The sequence below is a fragment of the Lonchura striata genome, chromosome 2 (genome assembly GCF_050655825.1).
Source record: "Lonchura striata isolate lonStrDom1 chromosome 2, ASM5065582v1, whole genome shotgun sequence".
Taxonomy (NCBI): Eukaryota; Metazoa; Chordata; class Aves; order Passeriformes; family Estrildidae; genus Lonchura; species Lonchura striata.
This window is the reverse complement of record NC_140704.1, coordinates 74,804,443-74,821,653: the sequence shown is the minus strand read 5'-3', so window position 1 is coordinate 74,821,653 and position 17,211 is coordinate 74,804,443. Positions and strand designations below refer to the sequence as shown.

The window sequence follows — 17,211 nt, the reverse complement described above, 5'->3', positions numbered from 1 at the left end:
ACTAGCAACTTTGTAAAAGAATGAGTAGTCTACCTCTGGCTAAGTCCACTAAACCTATTATTAATAGTCAACCTAAAATTTGTGACAAATAAGCTCTTGCCTGTCCTACTGTCATATTTGAAAATTTTATGTGGTCTAATTTCTCTGGCAAAACATATACCCTTGCCTCTCTTTCTCTCCTTTCATCTTCCTCTTCCTCTTCTTCTTGTCTCCAGTCGTGGTGCAATGAAAGACTTGCTTGTGTCCCTAGGATTTGACTGAGTGTTAAGCCAGCATGACAGAAGATCTGCCTATAGCCTCAGTGGACACAAATGAGTTACTCCAGCTCAAGCCCCGCAGGACATGCTAAGCCATGAATATGCCTAACTAGCGTGTGGTGTCTGTTCATGGTCAGGCCTATGTGATCAAGGATGGTGTATTCTTGCAGGGAAGTTGAAATCACAGTTCTGTGTTTAGAAGCGTAACTGAGGAATGAAAAAGTCCAAAAATCCATGACTAATAAATGTGAGATGCTTCACTTCTTATTTTTAATACACAATAAGTTTTTTGTGGCATTAGTTTGTAATTCTCTTGAATCTTTCCAAATTATTAGCTGATGGTCAAATTGACATTTTTCCAGCAGGAGAGAACTCTTTATGTACAGTCAATCTAGTGAAGGGGATAAAGAGATAATTTAGAATAAGCCACCTTCTACAGTTCAGTGTTTGAATATATGAAGCTTAAAAGAGATACTTGAAATTTTCTCAGAGATTCTGGTCATCTCAAAAGATGTAGAAGTCACTGTAATTTCCCTTCCATTTTTAATGTCAGGTAAATAAAGACCAGTGAAAATGATTGTACTTGGGGAATGATCTGGAAGAGGATGTATTTTAAAGAATTAAATTATGGAATTTCTGTATTTAAGGGAATTAAATATAAGTGTATAGACAGCATTTAAAATCCTGGATATTGGAGGGGAGGTATCAGAGCACAGTATAAGAGGAAAGACTTTAATAGTCAGGAACATAAGAATAGACTTTAATTAAACAAAATTAGAAAAATAATTTCTATAGCTTTAGAACAGTACTATTTTTTTTAAGTTCGTCTTTATGTCAAGTGCTAAAATGTTCAATTTCTGACTTCTGCAACTAACATTCAATTTATACTAGCAAGAGTTTGATTTTAAAACTACTCAGGGTTCTAGAGGTAAAACAACACATATATGTGGCATGCTACCACCTCTGGTTGAGACTAGAAGGTCACCAGCACATACTGATTTTCTAAGTGCTGTAGAATTTATTTATTTATATATCTGGATTTACCCCACTGAAATATACAGAATCATACATTTATTCATGTGTGGTGTGCACAAACCAGCATGGGGATAAAGCAATTTACCTGAATGAATATTAACAATAAGGAAAACTCATTCTTACTATTCATTCAGGTAAATTGAATTAATGTTTTTCCCTATATAGATTACTGTTCTGAATCACTGGATTGAGAACTGGCTGCATATCAGTTCTCAGGGGGTTGTGGTCAGTGGCACAGTCTACAGGTGCCTGCAGTTCAGGTGTCTAAATCCAGTTTTGTTTAACTAATTAATCAGTTGGATGAAAGGGTAGGGTGCCTCCTCAGCAAGTTTGCTGATGCACAGAGATGGGTGTCTTAACTTGAAGGTTGGATTACAGGAGGATGGTGGAATTATCTGGTTTCCTGCATGAGTGTGCAGAAAATACATCTTAAAGGTGTGTATGCATGTTTCCAGTTCCCTGCAAAGCTGGAAGAATGTGCCTAAGAATGATATGTGTGTGTCAACTGGGATGTACATTATGGTGCATTCTTGCTTCTATTTGCTCATATGATTCTGCACTGACTGAGATAGGGAACTGCCTATCCTTTCATGCTTCTTCCTGGATGTTCTTATACACATATATCCTTAGCATAGGTCAACCTGGCACAAACTACTGACTGCCCACGCAACAGAGTTTTGGGTTCCGTCTGAAATGATTTCTTGTGTTAAGTGCTTAGCATTTTTGGATCACTGAATTTCTTTTTGCTAGGATGTATCTTTATGAACCATGCAGAGCAATGGTTGATGACCTTTTCTCTCCTTCAGTGTCATGTGTGTTGCTTATCAGGGGTGAATCACTGCACTGTTTATTTTTTCAATTTTTATCTTTTACTTGAGCTGAGTTATGCACAGATGAGTTCCTGATAGTGAACGAAGCTACCATTTACTAGTAACACAATGCTACAGGAGTGCTTAATTCTAAATGACAGGAAGTTCATAGCATGAAAAAAAAAATTGATGTGTGTATAAGCTTTTCTTTCAGCCTTACGTTCCCCATTTACTTCACTCTCTGTATATTCTTTTATGCCTAATAATTAACACTTGACCTCAGTCTACTGCTAAAGACATTAGTAAGACTTATTTTCTCAAATTAGCTATCTTTTATCACAAGGCTGATGCTTGTTCAGTAAAAAAGGAAAGCTAAATCAATGTTTTGCTTCAACCTACAAAACCGTAAAAGCAAGAATTTAATAAATGTAGAGAACAGAAAGGTTTTTATCCATTTTCATTATAACCGACCATCATTGTCACCCATGTCTCATCTGTATAGCCCACCTTTTCACTGTTAAAATGTTACAATTTGCATCTTTAGAAAAGTACTAGATGCAGGTGAGGAATTATGTGATCAAGTGAAGGCAGAACACAGAAATGCATGCATTCAGTATTTGGGGTATTTTTCAGTGACTGTGACCAAGATATACATTTCTATCTGAATTTGCCGGCATGATGAAGAGAGGTTCTGTATTTTGCCAAAAGGTTGAAATTATATTCTTGCTCTCAGGTAATTCTAATTCTTCTGCATGCATGAGTTATGGTGTTTGACCATCTCAAAACTTCCCTAGGTTACCTACTGTAGGAATAACAGATACACAATTCATACAGCCTTATATTTTGCTTGGAGTTTATCAGCTCAAAACAAAATTGAGCATTAAACAAAGCCTCCGTCTCTCAAAAAAATAATGCAAAATGAATAAAACTGAGGTGACTTAGGATCTGACTGCATGTCTGGAATACCTTCACAGATCTTTCCTCTATCAAAAATAAACCTTTGGAGATGGCCCAAGATAACAGTATTGTAAATCATGCTACAGTGTCTGTTCAGACAGAGGAGAGAGAAAGAAATCCTTTTTGCATACCGTGTTAAATAATATTTTTAAATGCAGTGAACTGTTGCAAATGTTCCCATTTACTGTGCTATTCTGTGCATAAGCACAGTCCCTCTGAAATAAGTTGTGAAGTGAGAGAAAAACAAAGCATGTCCAACTTCTCACCTGCCTTATTTGTATGTACAATACACTACAAAACTTGTAATTTCTGTTGTACAGGAAAATTTTGATGCCTGACTTGCCTGACTTGGGAGTTAATTTTACAATGGTTAAAAGTAAATTTGAGTTTTTAGGTAAATTAAAGATAAAAATTGAATTTTAAGTTATAACTGAACTAGAGTCAGTTTCTAAATGAAATTAAATAACTTTTTAAGCTACAGTTAAAACCTGAATTTTAGTTACATTTAGCAGCACGATAATTTTTAATTTATGCCATATACTTACACCACAAATTTTTAAGAGTATTGTAATTTTCAGCATATGGGCCTGAGTCTGCCATCATTATGAATTCTTTCTATGGGTTTAGAGATACCAGTTCAGATTTTGCACTGGGCTTGCTCCCCATTCTTAGCATAATGTAAATGGGCTATGAAACTGAAGTGATAGATCTGCAAAGCTGCTGTGTCCTATGCTTGATGGTCTACTTGAATTTGGGATAGAGTTTAGATATTTTCATTTGCTTGTTAGACTAATTGGTTATAAGGAGTTTAGACTCCTAGTCTACTAGCTGTTAGAAATTGGGGTTAAAAAGAATAGTTTGCTTATTAATAATTGCTTTTTATTTGGTAGTTTTTCAAGAATAAAGGGATTTTCTGACTTCAGCAGCATTTTGTGTTACATTTTAGAATGTAACACAAAGTGTTTAGAATGTATTGAATGTATAACAGGCACAGCACAGTTGGCTTTTTTCCTAAGTAACACTTTTGAAACAGTATTCCTAAAGATCTGGGAATCTGAAAGTTTCGCGCATATCAAGATCCTTGTTTAGTATTTGCATCACAAATCCACCAAATTCATGGGTTCAATCTTCATACTTCATTTAAGATTTGGATTCAGTGATCCTGCTTGGTCTCTTTCAACTCAGAAGATTCAGAGATTTTGTTTTTCAACTGGCTATATATTTGATTATCCTTTTTCCACCACAGCAATATTTAGTTCAAGTTTTGTCTTGCTTTCTTCAAAGATGCTTTTTCTTTCAGTATGTAATAATGATTGTAAAGCTGAGTCTAAATTTTTAAAGTAGATTTGCTATGGTCTAAGAATAAAGCTGTTTTGAAAGTTTGATCATTACATACCTTCTTTAAAAATATTAAACTTTGTAGAAGATAAATGGCGGCAAAGGAGGAGATCACTTTTGGTTTGGATGGCATTGTTGATAACATTTTTAGTATGTGGGATACTCCCTGAAGGCTCCTTTGTTAGACGTTAACTTACAGACTTATTTTTCCTTATTGCATTCTTAAGCCTCATGTTGTTTCACAGTAATTGATAGGTCTTTTTAAACTGCTGTGTAGGCATTGACTTCTGGACCTTCTGCAATGCTAACACAGTTCTCCCCAGAGTGTTATTTTAGCCTTCACGCCTTCTGCTGATGTCTGTGAAAGAGACACTGGAAAACCAGTTTTGTGGAAATTTTCACCATTCCTTTCACAACAGAGCCCTGCATTTTATTGCTCTGTGGGTAGAACTGGTAGAGCTTCTAATGTCGTGCTAGCTTTCCACACCAGTTGGAGCTGTGGTAAGAAGCTCACTTGAAGTGCAAACACTTTATCTTTTCCTCTCTGTGTGTAACATGCTTGTGCACAAGCAATGAATTCCAGCTTGTCTGTGTGCAGTCTGTTAAGTTGTATTGATTGGTTGATTAAGCATACATCCTAGTAAATTTTCCTTTTGTTTCTTAAAAAAATATATCATTTTGTTAAACCACTTAAAACTGTCAGATTTTCTTGAATGTATAGATGTTACTTGTTTCCTCTTGTGAAAGGGTTAGAATTGAAATTAAATGCAGGGGGTCTATGTACAAATCATGAACAAGATGGGACTGCTGAGGAACAGTGTCAAAGACCACCCTAGATTGTGGGGTGGCTTCGTGTGGTGGAAAAACTTCTCCTCCAACCCATGCTTCCAAAGAAAGGCTCAGCAGTCTCTTGTTGTTCAGTCTCATGGTTGTTTATTGTAAGTTATCTAAAAGACTGTCTTCTCAGGGTGCTGCGGTTTGCTCAGCAGCTCAGGCAGAGGCACACACACACCCTGACATCCTCTCTGTCTGCTGTCTTCTTCTCTCCCCCCGCCCAGGGCTGGTGCTGTCTTTTATATTATACATTACGTGTTACATGTTTACAGTTTTTCCCCAATACCTATTACCTATATAAAATGGTGTTTTTCTGGTCTAAACAAAACTCTGAGTGCCAACATCACCAAAAACATGGAGGTAAGGAAGAAGAAAGAGGGATGACAGGAGGGGCCCAGATCCCTCCATCTTAAAACCTCTGACCCCCATGTACAAAACAGAAACCCCCCTGTACAGGTGTTAAAACCCCCCTGTACAGCACTAAAAACTTCTTCCCTCTACTTTGTAACTACTTCTACTATAACATCTAAACTTTTGTGACTTCTTGTTCTTCCTGCAAGGTTGGTAAATCATTCCATGGCTCAAATCCAAAATCACAGCTGTTTCCAGCTGCCTTCCAGGGTCTCAAATACTTCTGACCGGGACCCGGAACCTCCAGAAATGTCTGAGGGACATTTTGAATTCCCACAGAACAGCAGTTTACAAAGCTGTTTATTTTCCAGCATCAGTCCATGGTTATGGCAGTGGGAAGATGCCAGCATCTCACATCCCCAGCAGCAAAGAACTTAATGTTACAACTTACTTTAAAAGCACACAAAATCACACAAAGCAAAAGCATATTGATAGTATTTCTTTCCAACCACTATAAGCACATATACTGAAATGAACAGGGCTTATGCCTTTATTAATGTTCAGCTCTTTATTAAAAAGATCAGCTGGGTAGGGGGCTTGACACAGAGCTCACCCCCGCTGTTGTAGCTTTTTCCAGGTAGTCAAAGGGGGAGAAGGTGTGCAGAGTCTGTCCCTGAAGTCTTCATGGCACACTGGTAGCCAAAGGGTGAAGAGGTGTGCAGTCTGTATCTGATGTCCCAATCAGCAGACCATCCTCTCTCCTTTTCTTGTTCCTTGTGGCACCCTGGTAGCTGAAGGGTGAGGGGATGTGCAGAGCCTGTTGCTGAAGTCCAGCAGCAGCTGTCCCTTCTCCTTTCCTCCTGGTAACACAAGGAAGAGCTGCTTTTGTTCCTGCTTCCCATAGCCCAGTCCAGTCCAGTCCTCTGGAGGCTATGGTGACAGGTCAAACATAGACTAGGGATGTGGTTCCATTTTCCCCAACCAGTGCACCTGTCCAGTCCCTCCACTGTGCCCAGCCTTCCATTTAGGGGTGTTTTCATCCCCAAAACCCCCTTCCATGATTCCACTGGTCCCTCTATTTTGCATCCCAGTCCTAGAATGGCAGTGTGGGTGGGGGGTGTAGATGATCCCCAGGAGCAATTAGCTAATTAATATTTCAATATCAGTACTTAGCTCAAGCCATCAGTGTCCCAGTATTGCCATGGGAACCAGGAAGGTCTTTTTGTTCATAACACATACCTTTGGTTAAAACAATGCTTGCTTATTTTGAATACAATACCTGCTTGGAAGCCTTAAACTACAGTGCACAGAGCTCCATTATTAAGCTTAGAACTTTCTATTATCCCACTAGATACACTTTTCTGTAGCTTAGGGAGTTATTCTAGCCAAGCGTTGTTCTATTTGTCCTTACTTTTATACTTCTTATATAATTTTTCTGCAGACAAATCTTATGGCTACTGCTTAACTCTAATGGCAGTTCTGCTGTCTCTGAGGCCTGCCTTTTGCAGATTTCCCCAAACCCTCTGATTTTAAGGATTCCCACACAGATGTTACTTGTTTGCTCTTGTGAAAGGATTAGAACTGAAATGAATTGCAGATTCCAAAAATCCTGCTATTCAATAAATGAAGTTAAGTAAGTGAGAAGCTCCCTGTGAAATAATATAGTTAACACTGCTTAAGCTATATCCAGAGAAAATAATCTTAACTGTTGCTCAGGTATTGATGATTGAAATTCAAGTGGTTAAAATCAGTTTTACAAATTCAGACATTTATATTTCAATACTATCACAAGGAATTATATTTGCAACCAGCTGGATAATTGCTAATAAATGAGATACACCACTGTTATTGGTAAGCCACTGGAGACGAGATTTTAAGCTTAGTGTTGTTTTCTTTCTAATAGTTATAAATACCTCTCAATAGCAGTTGAGGAAAGCAGTTAAAGAAACCAAACAATGATTAACCTTTAACCCCTGGCCATGCTTCTGTATGCTGTAGCTTTTGCATGGTGATGTTATAAATGAAAATTAGTACAGCCAAATTAAAAATGAAATAATAAAAAATTTATTTAGGATCGAATTCTCTCTGAGCCAGCCACAAGAAAAAGGACAGCGCTGAGCCCGGGTTCGGCGCTGGGTGCGTGACAGGAAGGACGCCTCTCGGCAGAGGTTCCCCTGGACACACACGCCACCCTCCTGGACCCTGCAGTTCTTATAGGAAATTTTCTGCCCAAGGCCAGGATTTCAGCCATCCACCTTTTCTTTCTATTCAGAATCCCACATATTCATAAAATTCTTTTCTCTGAGCCAGGGTTGAACAAACGATCCAGGTCCAGGTGTGGACGATTTTTCCTAATGGTTACAGGAACCGTGGCATTCAGATGTATCAGCCCGGAGGTTTCCAGGGATCCCAATCTTGGGTCGTTACCAGAATGATCAGCTTCCAGGTGTTCCAGTATTGCCTTTTGGGACAGCCCATCTCCAGACTAGCCACATGTATTAGATTGTAAATGAGGCATTGTCCAGAGCAACCAAATATTGGGGGGGGGGGTGGGGGGGGTGGTGCAAAGGGGCAGCTCACAGTGCCGGTGTGTGTATTTTGTAATAACTAAATATTATACATGCCAAATCATATTTCCCTTGATTCCATACAATATTTCATTGGCACAAGTTATAATAATACATAAAAATTCCTCCCCTTTTACATTAATCTTTACATTAATCCATTAATTTGCACCCTAAAAGAAACTACATTTGTTTCATCCTTTATTTTTACAGTAGCAAATTTCACATTTAATTTTCCCCATCCTTGCCTGGCACCTCATGATAGAATTTATATGACTTTCCTTCTCTTATCTGACCCTCAAATTTTGCCAGGGCTTCTGCCGCTCTGTGGTGTGGGTTGTCTTTCCCTAATTTCATTATTTGGGATACTTGGGTAGTTCTTCCTATTGCAAGTTCCAGATCTGTGGGCATAGCCACTACTTGCATTCCCTGCACCACTGAGTGTATCAGCCGGATAAAGCAAGGTGTGTGACAAGGTAGAAAAATGAACCCAGCTACTGAACATAAAATAAAAAATATTATTTTCTTCCACCATGCTCCGTCAAACAAATTATCCCACCAAGAGGCCTGAAGTATTGAATTCCATTTTTGTACAGGGACATGGGCCACCTGTTTAATCTTTGTGGCTAAATCTCTGATAGTTTCCCTGTAGTCATCTATTTCCACACATCATTGTGATTTGTTGAACTTTCCACAAACTCCACCCTCCTTAGCAAGTAGGTAATCGAGGTCTATTCTATTTTAGTAGACAAATGTCCTCATATGGGAATGCTGCTTAGATAACAATTTGAGAGCATCAAAGGTGCGATTCGATACAATCTCCACCTCAGTCTGTAATCTGATGAGACAGTTCAGTAAGTAAATTGGGGTCCTATATCCCCACGTCCCATCCTGTGCCCAGGTGGCCAGGCCATAATATTCAATAATTCTTTCAGCAGGCCATTCTTCCCCACCCCAAGTTTGTCATACATTGGGGCCCCCAATGAGCTACTTTTGGATCGGGGTAGGGTGAAGAAAACGGGTCTTATCAATCCTACCATACATGATCCATTCCAGCGCTGGGGAAGTTCACCATAAGCTTTTTTTTCTTTAGATCCAGTATAAACCATTCAGTGCTTTCCACCTTATTTTCCCAGTACCTACTTAGTTTGCTTAAAGATTTGAAAGGATTTGCCCCAAGGCTTGTATACCAACAAAGTCCCAACCTCTCACTCTGTTCACACTGATCTTCTCTCTTTACTCAGTGGTGCTTTCAGGTTGCCAGATCTTACTTTTCCCAGTGGAATTTACAGTTAAAATGGATACACACGAAGCGTACCCCACAACCTCAGAGTACTCCCCTCCCTCTTGGCTGAGACAGAAAGTTCCAGTCATCCTGATATCCAAAACCCATCCTTCAGGTCACTGAGTGATTTTTGGGGCTTCATCATTTCTCCAATTCAGTAATTGTTCTGGGGTTAAACTTTCACCCTTCTAGGGCCATTTCTCGGCGGACTTAAGTCTGCCACAGATCCAGCAGTTAGACAGGCCCAGTTCTGTAGCAATTTCTTGCATTAAATCCACAAGTAAGTTTTGATCCAAGGCTGGTAAGCCCCAATTCACATATTGTTTCTCTAATTGATCATACTGTTCACTTAGGGTTCTTAATCTCTCTTGTTCTACTCTCTTTTTTTCTCCTTTCAGCTTCTTCTCTTTTTATTTCTTGAGTTACCTGTTTAATCTTATTCTCTGGTTTATTCCTTCCTTGTCCCTTGCAAAATGTTCTCTTATATTGTAGGCAAGCCCTGTCATCCTGATCCTCCAAGAGATCCAGGATGATGAGCTCATTTTTAAGGGACTCCCTTTTTTTTCATATTTTAAATTGTTTCCTACTCAGTATGTTTTGCCCCCCATCATACAAATTTCTAGTTCATTGGAATCATAACATAATGCATTTGCTTGGGAATAGGCTACAAAAATTGATTCCCTCTTCCCTCCAATCTACACTGTGTGGTTACATTTGTCACAGGCTGGAATTGATATTACCTCAGTATTCTTTCTATGTATTTTGTGCACTGACTGCCCATCTTTAGGGGTCGCCTTCAGTAAATGATCCTTTTTGTTTCTTTCTTCAATTCGTATGTCCCCTGTTGAGTGCCGTTTGTGGAGCGATGCTCATTTGTTTTACCCTTGCTGCAGCTTCTTGGGGCTGGGAATGCCTCCAATTCCCCTTGTCTTCTCTGGGCAGTCTGTATGCATGGTATTTCTTCGCTGCCAGGGCCTCATACATCAGTGCTGGGTAGACAACCTGAATGCATACTAATTTTGAGGTACATTGCTAGACTCAGGATCATCAGGACCCCCACTATGAAAACTCCTCTGCCTTCGCCCAATCTGGGTTGCAACCAGCAGCGGGGTAAACCGTCTTCTCGGCAGCAGGAGTAGTCGTCTGTGGTGTCGTACCTGGCCCGAGCTGCATACCTCTGTTAAAAGATGCCCCACCTTGATAGTTTAACTGAGTCTGCACTGCAGGGTACCTTGTTTAATTTCTGGCACTCAACAGTAATGATCTAAGTTTTTGACCTCAATTTTCCCCTTACCCCATTTTGGAATAGGCCAAACCACACCAAGGATACCCAGACAAGTGGCAAGCCCTAAAACAAGGCTAGTCAGGCACTGTTCTTGTTCTAAATACTTATGACCCAATCCTTTCCCCCAAACCCCCTCCCTGCAGTGTGTAACCCAAACCGCATTACAGTATTAGCAAATGAAATGCACAAATGGATAAATTCACAATCTGGTATAGAGCACCTGATCAAGTCACTGTCAGTCATTTACTTGGCCAACGCAGAGTTAATTTCAGGTCTCCTGGGGGTAGGTGACTCCCTTTCTCGCAGCTTTGTCTTTCTTCATCTTCACTCTTGATGCATATGTCCACCCCTTCTCTGCAGTTCATATTGCTGTGCCTGTATTGCTGTGTCTGTGGTCAAAAGGACAAGATAGGGGTGGGCCCTCCCAGGCCTCCCTCCAAGTCTTTATGAGTACCTTGTCCCCCCAGCTGTATTTTGTGTATTGAAAAACCCAAGGGGGCTGTTCTGTGATCACTCCTTGCCTCCGCAGTTCCTGGAGATTTTTGTTCAAGGCTGTTAAGTATAGCTGTATATGTCCATCTTCTAATCTTGGATGCCCTATTGGCATCCCATGTGCATGGGGCATATAATTCAGCATTTCAAAGCGGGAGAGACCTATTTCAGAGTGCGGCATTGTTCGGATGTTTAATAGGGCCAAGGGGTGGCATTTTATCCATCCATGTCATTTTTGTCTCTAACATTAGCTTTGCCAATTGAGCCTTTAAAGTTTGGCTCATCTGTTCAACATGGCCAGAGCTCTGGGGGTGACATGGGGTGTGGTATTCCCACTGAATTCCCAGAGTGCCAGCTAAATTTTTTATAATTTTTGAAGTGAAATGTGTCCCCTGGTCTGAGTTGATGTAATTTACCAACCCATATCAGGGTATGATTTCTTCTAATAAGAACAGAGATACTGTTTAGGCTGTAGCCCAGGAACTTGGATAAGCTTACACCCAGTGGAAGTTTCTACTATTACTAGTAGAAACTTATACCTTCCCACCTTTGTTAAATCAGTGAAATCGACTTGGATCCTCTCAAAGGGTCGGTAAGCGGCTACTGAGCGGCTCCCCAGAGCTATCTGTCAAGAGTTTGCCCAGTTTAACTTTTGGCATATTAAATATCCCTGTACTTCTTGCCTTGCCAACTCATAAATGCCCTTGCATCCAAAAAATCTCAGAAATTGTTCAGTGAGTGCTCGAGCCCCCCAGTGTGTTTGTTGATGTAGCCATCTCAGGATTTTCTTAGTATATTCTTTTGATAATTCTCTCCCATCTGGTAATTTCCACTTACCATCTTCCAAATGACCCCCAATCTTCTGATAAATATTTGCCTCCTTTGTAGAGGGGAGGGGGGAAACTCTTGGGGTTCCCCTTCGACTTTTAAGTTGTTCCCTCAAGTCCTAAATTGCATTCTAATTTGATGTCCCCTTACATGGAAAAGGGCAATGGCCTTTGGTTCCCTAATTGCTGTCAAGATTTTCCTGATTATTTCTTCATGTACCAATCCCTTTCCCCAGGTGTTAAGAAGTCTCCTCTCTTCCCAAATTTTCCTGAAGGTGTGTACCACTCCAAATGCATATTTTGAGCCTGTATAAATAATTCCCCTTTTGCCCCTCAGCCCTTGCAATGCCCTGTACACCGCATATAGCTCACAAGCCTGAGCTGACCAACCTGCATCCAGAGGTCTCGATTCTATCACTTCCCTGTTTTTTCCATCAATTACTGCATACCCAGATATCCCTTTTCCACTCTACGACCCTCGCCAACCCATCCACAAACCATTTCTCTCCCCCCTCAAGTTCCTCTTCTAAATCCGGTCTAATTTTGGTTTGTAATTCTACTACTTCAGCGCAGTGGTGGGTGGGGGTCCTTGTGGTTCCCCAAACAGAAACTGGGCCGGGCTTTGGGTGGAGGTAGTTTTCAATTCTAATTCATGTGAGTGAATTAAGATGGCTTCATATTTTAGGAGCCTTGTGTCTGTCAGCCATTTGTCAGTTTTTTGTTGTAATATATTTCTTACACTGGGGGGTATAGACAATTAATGAGGCCCCAAAGGTAACCTTCTTGGCTTCTTCCACCAATAAGGCTACAGCCACGATTACTTGTGAGTGGGCCACCCCCTGCTGACACGATCAAGCGGCTTTGACAAATACCCCACAAATTCCTGGTTTCTGCCCAGTCCTGAGTTAAGACTCCATGTGCAGTGTGGTTGCTGACATCTACAAATAATTGAAAGGGCTTTTTTTACATCTGGGAGACTTAGCACAGGAACTGTTGTGAGGGTTTCTTTTAATTTCTTAAAGTTCTCTTCATCTTGGGTAGTCCATTTTAGTCTATCTGTGGTAAGTTTTTCCTCTAATCCTACCTTTTTACTGTAGCCTTCAATCCACTACCTGCAGTGTCCCAAGAGTCCCAGTGTCCCTCTTGGTTTGTGAAGGAGGTAGGGTGATTATACCAGCCACCTGGATCTAATTTCTTCTTTCCCTTTATTAACCAGTGCTCTAGGTATTTTACCTTGGGTTCTGTAAACTGTAATTTAGATTTTTGAAAACTTTAAACCTTTTTTTCCCAAGAAGTTTAATAGGGCTATAGCTCTGCCCTTACATCCTCCTCCTTAGGACTAGCCACCAATAGATCATCTACATATTGCAACTATTTTGTCCCAGGAACTTGGCACGAACTCAATAATTTTTCAAGGGCTTGGCCAAAGAGATTAGGTGAGTCCACAAACCCTTGAGGGAGGGAGGTCTAGCGTAATTGCTGTTTTCTTTGTGTCTCCAGGTCTTCCCACTGGAAGGCAATGTAGTCCCAACTTTCCTGAGCTAGAGGACAAGTCCAAAAGGCATCCTTTAGGTCAATTACACTATACCAAGAGTCTTCTGGAGATACGTTATTCAATAGAGTATAAGGATTAGAGACCGTGGGGAACAGGGTGCTGATTTACAGCCCTTAAATCCTGCATCAATCGGTAACTGCCATCAGGTTTTGAATTGCCAATATAGGTGTGTTATGTCTGGATATGCAGGGTTCCAATGTACCCTTTTTTAATAAATCCTCAATTATTGGCTTCAGCCCCCTCCTCCCTTCTAAACGGATGGGTTATTGTTTGATCCTTATGGGATCTTCTGTCTCTCTGTTTCTATATGTATAGGTTCCATGTCCAATCTCCTGGCTGCCTCCAGAGTGAGCCAGACCCTGGGATCAATCCTTTCCTCCTCCTTAGTAGTTAATGTATACAGACTTGCCATAAGCTGTGAATCCCTTGTGATTACACATATTTGTAATACTACCATCAAATCTCTTTCCAATAAATTATAATCTGCTTCCTCTATCAACAAAATATCACCCAAACAAATTTTATCACCAGATTCAATTTTCACATCCTTTAAAATGGGAACTTGGAAGGGTCCCCTTTTGCCCCAGTCACCATCACAGAGTCTGCTTTTTCAACACCCAGAAGACAACTGTTGAACTGTAGTCCTCTCAGCTCCTGAATCCACCAGAAAAACCAACTCCTGCCTTTGGGGTCCAACTTTCAATTTTATCAAGGGCTCTCCAGATGTCCTGGACTCCAAATTGTAGAGCCCTTGACATTTCTTCTTCCTGAAAAATAATTTCATCTTTCATTCTCTTTTCTCAATCGCTCCTCATGTACACCTTTTGGGCTTCCCTCAACAACTCCTCTTACCAATTCTTTATTTTCTCTAATTTCTTACTAATGTCCTTCCATGATTTTGCCAAATTGCGTTTTTAATAGAATCCCCCTTTTGGCACCGCCCCCTCCCAAAAAACTCACAGCACAACCTTATACTCACTAAAAACAAAACAAATTCACTACTAATTTCCAAAACCGGTGGCTGAGAAGCGAAAGCATTTAGATATCAGCCCTGCAGAGCAGCAGCAGCTTCTAAAACTGCTGGCTGCAGGAACAGGGGCTCCTCCACGCCACGTGGCCGAGCGGTGACCAGCGCTGCCGGCTCCTCGGCACCCACGCCCCCCCGCCGCTATCGGGGTAGGCAGAAGCCCGCTCCCTCCCCCTCCCGCCACGGAGAAGCCAAAGCCGCTCCGCACCGCTGCGAAGGCGAGGGGCGGGCGGAGCCCCGCTGCCCCCGAGCCGGCACCGCCGCCTCTGCCGCTGCCGCGCGGGCTCTAAAAACTGCAGAGCCGCGCTGCCGGCGGCTGCACGGGGCTGCGCAGCTTTCTAACATTAACCCCCAAGGGGCTTTCCCTCGGAACCTCGGAAAACCCGCCCCTTCCTCCTTACTCAGGTTTTACAGTTTTCTCATGGGTTTTCTCCTGAATTTGACTTTTCTTTTGTCCCATGTTTTTAGATTCTCCTTACCGTATCTCCGAGTCGGTTTTTCCGCGATTCGTCCAAGGCCAGTTAGTCGATTTCCAAGCGTGGATCGGTCTGTCTCCTGACCATGCCTTACCAACCTACTGATCCCACAGCGAACCAGTCTGTGGGTGTTCGGTTTTGGTAATTTTGAGCTTTCTTACCTGTGTATTTTTCTGCACTCCCCGAGTCCTGGATCGGAGGGGTTTACCAGTTTCCCGAACCCACAGGAACGTACCTTCTTCCCCCGAATATGTGTGTGTGGGGCAGCTTACAATGCTGGTGTGTGTATTTTGTAATAACTAAATATTATACATGCCAAATAATATTTCCCTTGATTCACTACAACGATATTTCATTGGTGCAAATTATAATCATACATAACAGTGATAACCATCTGATGAGGTTTTTCTGATGCCAGTTTGTTGGAATGTTATTATTTGGTCATCGGGGAAAACAAAATTACTTTTGTAGGGAAAAATTACTTTTCACATGGGAAAAGAGAGAAAGGACAGTATATTAAGTGCTTTCTAATAAATAAATATGTGTTCCTGGGATATTTATGAAGCTCTGCCAAAACTTTAAGCTAAATGATAAATCAAAAATGAATTTTGTAGCTTCTAGGAAGTCTTGGCAACTGACACCTTACACTGTAAAAGGTTCCTTTCAAATTAGTAAGTCTAAAATATTAAATTATTATAATATTAAAATATAAGTCTAAAATATTATGAAGTACAGTTTTGAAACTAATGAAATAAGTAGAAGTAATTTTTGCTCACTCCTTCACTTAATTTTAATCTCTTAGATTTATTTGCTTTAAGCTTTACTGAAATATATCAGCTCAACTTCTGCTCTCTGTTGTCCAGCATCTGATGGTAATTTGGTGTGTAAAGCACTTTCAGTCTATTTAAGGAAAATGTCTATTTTCACAGAGGGACCTATTTGTAGCTTTCTGGGGACTACATTAACTTTGTAGAAATTACAAGCTTTGTAAGTGTATCAATATTATTGATGATGAAATCCTCTCATTAGTATGACAAGCAAAACTTCCATTAAATTTCAAAGGTCTTTTTTGACCCATCCAAAATATAGATATTCTTTATCATAGTCTACAAGGCCATGTTAACTAAGAGAAATATTCAGAAAAAAAATTATGCATGCCTTTGTAACTTGGTTACAGATGGAGTGAAGCTCTTTTGTACTGTTCCTGGCTCCTTCTGCCTCCTGTGGATAAGTGGTGGTACTGGGAGTGTCTGGTCTCAAATCATCCGAGATTCTGTAGTGATTCTCACTATTTTTTCTTTACAGAAATTACAAATAAGAAAGGAAATGCAATGCAAATGTTGGTAAATGCTGGAATAGTATGAACTCAGTCTATATTCATAAATGTCTCAAATTTCATTGAGTTCACTGTGACGGTTTAGTATTGTGTAAGAGGTTTAGAAGATATTTGTGATTTCATGTCCTTTTCTGGCTTTGAAAATCTTGAGTGATGCATCTAGTTTGCTTACAGGGTCTTCAGCACATACTCCTTCCATAAATGAGAGATCACACATAAAGATTCAAGTTGAGGGAAAAGGAGTTAAATATGGATGCTTAAAAAGTTTTTGAGTTTTCCAGTTTGGAGCAACCATAAAAACAGAATCTCAGTTGGTGTTGTGGTGTTTTTTTTTTGGTTTTTTTTTTTTTTTTTTTTTTTTTTTGTTGTTGTTGTTGTTGTTTTTCCTAAATGTGCTAGGTTTATAAATACTGACTTGTTAAAATTAATAACTGGCTGTATTTGGACCCTAAAATTTAACCTTACTGGTGGAATTCTCAAAAATTACTAACATCATTTTATGTATTTATTTATTCGCTTCAATAGTAGTTATTATAACACTGCCTTGAATGCTAGTAGAGATGGGATTTTTTGTAAGTGTCTAATTCTGTAGTTTAACAAGAGATTTGTAATATTTTTAGGACAAGCCACTACTTGCCAGCAAGTTACTCAGGTTGATACATACATATGTCAATGCAGAATCAGTTAAGTATCATGAATTTTAGTCTAAAATCCCTGTTTCAAGCTTGAATAAAAACTGTTCAACTATACAGAAATGTATTTGTGAATTAATGCTTTATAATT

General features: G+C 40.2%; 1 protein-coding gene across 39 annotated transcripts in view; it reads left to right on the top strand.

The window, feature by feature from the left end:
* Window positions 1-17,211, top strand: part of TNS3 (tensin 3) — a 186,414-nt gene that overhangs the window by 118,601 nt on the left and 50,602 nt on the right. For 33 of the 39 annotated variants that reach the window (XM_085571626.1, XM_085571623.1, XM_085571624.1 and 30 more), the window contains one exon: window positions 17,049-17,111. The exons of the other annotated variants lie outside the window; for them this stretch is intronic. In XM_085571626.1, coding sequence (XP_085427752.1) covers window positions 17,049-17,111 — 63 coding nt within the window. The remainder of the gene's footprint in view (window positions 1-17,048; window positions 17,112-17,211) is intronic. 39 annotated transcript variants of the gene reach the window in all.